This window comes from Battus philenor, unplaced genomic scaffold, assembly GCF_028537555.1.
Source record: "Battus philenor isolate CCGP_79_NKW_IND1 unplaced genomic scaffold, ilBatPhil1.0.hap1 SCAF_5, whole genome shotgun sequence".
NCBI classification, from domain to species: Eukaryota; Metazoa; Arthropoda; class Insecta; order Lepidoptera; family Papilionidae; genus Battus; species Battus philenor.
Window position 1 is genome coordinate 14,129,235 of NW_027181715.1, and position 4,100 is coordinate 14,133,334.

At 31.1% G+C, this 4,100-nt stretch overlaps 1 protein-coding gene across 1 annotated transcript; it reads right to left on the reverse strand.

Moving 5' to 3' along the window:
- Positions 1 to 1,093: 1,093 nt before the first annotated feature.
- On the reverse strand, positions 1,094 to 3,405 carry LOC137929731 (pre-rRNA-processing protein TSR2 homolog). Its single transcript, XM_068772803.1, has 4 exons — positions 3,214 to 3,405; positions 2,863 to 2,998; positions 2,333 to 2,469; positions 1,094 to 1,892 (listed from the first exon to the last, which is right to left on the reverse strand). The coding sequence occupies exons 1-4, from the start codon at positions 3,316 to 3,318 to the stop codon at positions 1,716 to 1,718; spliced, it is 555 nt and encodes a 184-aa protein (XP_068628904.1). The 5' UTR covers positions 3,319 to 3,405; the 3' UTR covers positions 1,094 to 1,715.
- Positions 3,406 to 4,100: the final 695 nt, after the last annotated feature.

Sequence of the window (4,100 nt, forward strand, 5' to 3'; positions counted from 1 at the left end):
AAAATTCCGCCGAAAGTTAAACCTTGCAGATAAAATTTTATGTTGGGTAATAAATATTGTTTTAAGTTAATCAAATATTTTTTTTATTATTTCAATTAGGAATTGAAATACCTAAATATAGGAAAAACTACAAATTATTGCAACAGAAATAAATTAACCAAAAACGAAATTAAACTAAATCTGAGAGAAAAAAGGTGGTTAATAAGGGAAAACTCGCATAGATCAGATCAGAAAAAAAATTGACGCGTTTAAATTATTTGTTAGTTGATTAAGCCAACGCTTTGGAAGCTATCGTTACATGTTTCATTCAAGAAGGCTGCTTCGGCGTAGGGAGTGCTCATAACTAAACTCTTTAGAATAAAAGTAAATCCTAAGACTTCCAAACATAAAACTGGACCAGCAACTGTTTTTTTTTGAAACCGAAAAGCGAAAGTAATTGACTAGATTCTTTTCAGAGCTCAGAGTAATTTAATAATAAATAAAACAGAACTCTTAGATTCTATTTAGGAATGTGAAGCTAGCGAAGAAAAAAACTTGTATGAAGGCTTTTGTAAAGACATCCTCAAATGTCAATCAGTAAACCATAAGACTCAACGCTCATTAGAGTAGTCTGGTGATGACCTTAATGATTGGTTTGAAGGATAGACGAGAGAGAAGAGTTTTTCATCGACAAAAAGTTAGCACTAATCGGTGTAACATTACTCCTGAGGTTGCCCCATGGAGGGGTGAAACACGTATTGAGTGAATTAACGCTGGTAGTTTTTTTTCGCATTGTTTGCCGCACGCGCATTTATCAACGGACTAGCGGGCGGTACACTTCATTGCACGACTACTGCTACATAGCGGATGTAGCTATATATTACTACATTTCTTACTTAGGATGGACTTCCGCAAAGTAACGCCTGAATCTATTAGATATAGAGAATTAGCTGTCAATAAGCTATGATGTTTACAATGTGGTTTTAGAGAAAGTCGGTAAAACAGTACCATGTCTATGAGGCTTTTTAGTTTCTTTAGGTACAAAGAGAATTAATAAAACAGACAATTAACAATAATTCAATTTATTTATAAAACAAATAGGTAGGTACCTGGTGATAACAAATAGAAATATACAGTAACATAACACTACCTAATTAGATATGATGTAATAAAAACTATATTAGCATTAAGAAGAAAATGCTACCTCTGTCTTATATCTAAATATTTGATGAGAATGCTACTTCTTTCTATAATTCATTAAAAATAGAGTGCATCTGATTGAAACAATGTGATCAAACATGAGCTTTACCATAAATTGGTACTATGTTATAAGTATATTGAAATTTATAAGAGAATTAATAACCAGTCTGTTGAGGCTAAAAGCTTTGGGCCTGGCGACCACAAATCAGTTGGTGAAGCATAGGGACGCTCTCTACTTCTTTCAAGAAGTCCTTTAATGCTGGTAGATCAAGATAAGTCATTTTGGTGATATATAGAGGAGGCCCATATTTTGCAATGGGTGTCTACCAGCCAACACAATGATTAAAATTAAAAATTAAAGGATATTTCAGTACAGGTTGATATATGTTTTGTTTCTCAGCATTTTTTTACCTTCTTAGTTTTTGCTATTTCAAAGGATCTATATTTTAGTTTCATGAAAATAAATCGATTTATTTTGAAATAGCCACACAATTAAATGCCATTTTAATTAAATCTTGAGAAAACATGAATTTCTTTTATTTTTTCCTCCTAGTTCTGACAACTGTCCAGCCTGGTTCCACATCTTCATCCATAGGTTCTGGCTCATTATTTCGTCGAGATGATGAAGCTTCACCATTGTTTACATGACTCTCATTTTCTTCATCATCATCTCCACTGCTATCAGTGCTGTCATCATCTGGATTACCGTGGCACTAAAAATATTAGATAATTTTCATTAAACAGTTAAACTTTTTAAAACAGTTTTAATGATTTCCTTTAGATATTTAAGCAAGCCAACATTGACAATGACACCCTTTCACTGCTAGGGTTCCAAACATGGGTAAGGGCCCTGATCCAGGAGCCCACAACAAACTTACAACAGTTTTATTTTTAACATGATCACTTTTGCAATATCTTTAATACAGTGGTAGAGTAATTCCCAAGTTTTATTATTACCACTGTATTAAGACTTAAACTGGATTTTTTTTAAATTTCGTGTATTTATTACATTAGAATTTCGTATAGAAGTGTATTTCAATACTGTACAAAGTTGCCCCAAGATGACTCACTAATTTTAAATCTTAGAAAAAGGTAAAAACTCATACACAGTTGGCAAAAATTAATTGTTTGTGATATTGTATTTTAAGCTTACTTGAGGTGGTACTGCATCATGCATTGGTTCACTGAGCCACTTCTGACATTTAGGCATTGCTTCTATTCTAGCTCGAAGTTCATCATGGTGTCCATCTTTTAACAAGCCCAGGTACAGTATGAGCAAGGATGCTATCTCTGAAACACAAATATTATTTCAACGAAACAGTTAAGATGACACCTAGTATTACATAGTTTTTTTTTTAAATAAAAATATGTTATGAAGAAATATATAGTGAATGGAAGGAAACAACAACTAGTTAATATTCTGATTACAGTCAGACATTTTTTTCTGAAGGATGTTCGTTGAAGTGAGTAAACTGAAAGTGCTCACTCAGAAACATGTTTTTTATTCTAACAAATGCTTAACTTATGGATAGAGTTGCCATAACCTTATTTTTATAAAAAGATAGATCAATCTCATTTAGCTGCAGAATCCTACCTTTCAGACAAGAAGAAAAGCATATTTATGTTGCAGCATATTATATTTGACTTATTTAAAACCCATATCATACAGATTAACATTGTTACCTTTAGGCGAATTGTCATGGCAAACAGTCTCAAACTCCTCATCCATTAAATCCTCTAGCAACTCGGTGAGATCATCTCTGTCTACAATATTTTCAACACAGTATCTTGCTATATAAACTGCCATGAGTTGTGCAGTCTGAAATGTTAAAGTAAATTTATGATGTGTTTTTTATATGGCTGTTAAACGTACACACTTATAAAAATTGCTTCCGATAAGCTTTTTTTAAAATAAATATTAGGATAAATTAAAATATACTTATAAGCTTCCTCCTTTAATTGCAGTTTATTGCATCTAAATATGTGAATATTTAATAGTTCATATTATCTTTAAAATATTTTTATCCATGTTACCTTTTCTCCTCCAGGCGCACCCATTCCATGTTCAACAGCTAACTGTAAAGCTGTCCAATTATTAAGCACTAAATCCACAATTGGTTTAAAGTCGTCGTACAGCATTTTATAAAAGTATTTAACATGGAATATCAAGTTAAATTAATTCACCATCGCATTTTCGCTCAAAACATAACCTATAAATAAATTAAACCTCATCACAGATTATAAACATGTTAACTTGTAACCCTAACCAATAATGTACGAGTGCCTCTAGATTCGATTATTATTAGAATCGTATAAAATAACATTATTATTATACACTTTTTGTATAGTAATTCTTTACGGTATAGAAATCTTGTTTCTCCCCAAAAAAATTTTAAACGGATTTCCTTTAGAGGTTTCATAAAATTGTTGAGCTCAGTAATATACATAATTGGTGATAAAACTACTTCTAGTTTTATTTTAGCTTCTATTTGTTCACACTTCTATTTCGTCACTTAAGTAAAGTTATTCTAAGTCAGTTATCACTGATGAGTTAAATGGTTATTCAGGTATTAGCTCTGTGCGACGAATGCAACAAAGAACGATATACTCTATAACAAAACATACTTTATCTTTGTCGATAATTTGTAAAATTAACAATTTTCATTAACTAAAATAGAAAACATTTACAATCACGGGTTTTCATTGTCATTCTGTTAAATGAGTAATTTCTAAGCATTAGAAGATCTTTAACGTCCAAATAGCATTAAAGATTTGTGTTCACTATTTTAAAATGAATTTTGTTATATTTTAGTATATTTTAATGTAATGGCAAGTTTATGACCTACGAAAATTCATCACATACATGAGATTTGAATTATTTGCCATAATGACAGTTGACATTAAACATTATGAACAAATTT

Coding starts and splice junctions, on each gene's coding strand:
- LOC137929731 (XM_068772803.1), bottom strand. CDS start 3,318: ATGCTGTACGACGACTTTAAACCAATTGTGGATTTAGTGCTTAATAAT. Junction 2,470..2,862: donor CCATGACAATTCGCCTAAAG/GTAACAATGTTA, acceptor TTTGTGTTTCAG/AGATAGCATCCTTGCTCATA. Junction 1,893..2,332: donor ATGATGCAGTACCACCTCAA/GTAAGCTTAAAA, acceptor TAATATTTTTAG/TGCCACGGTAATCCAGATGA.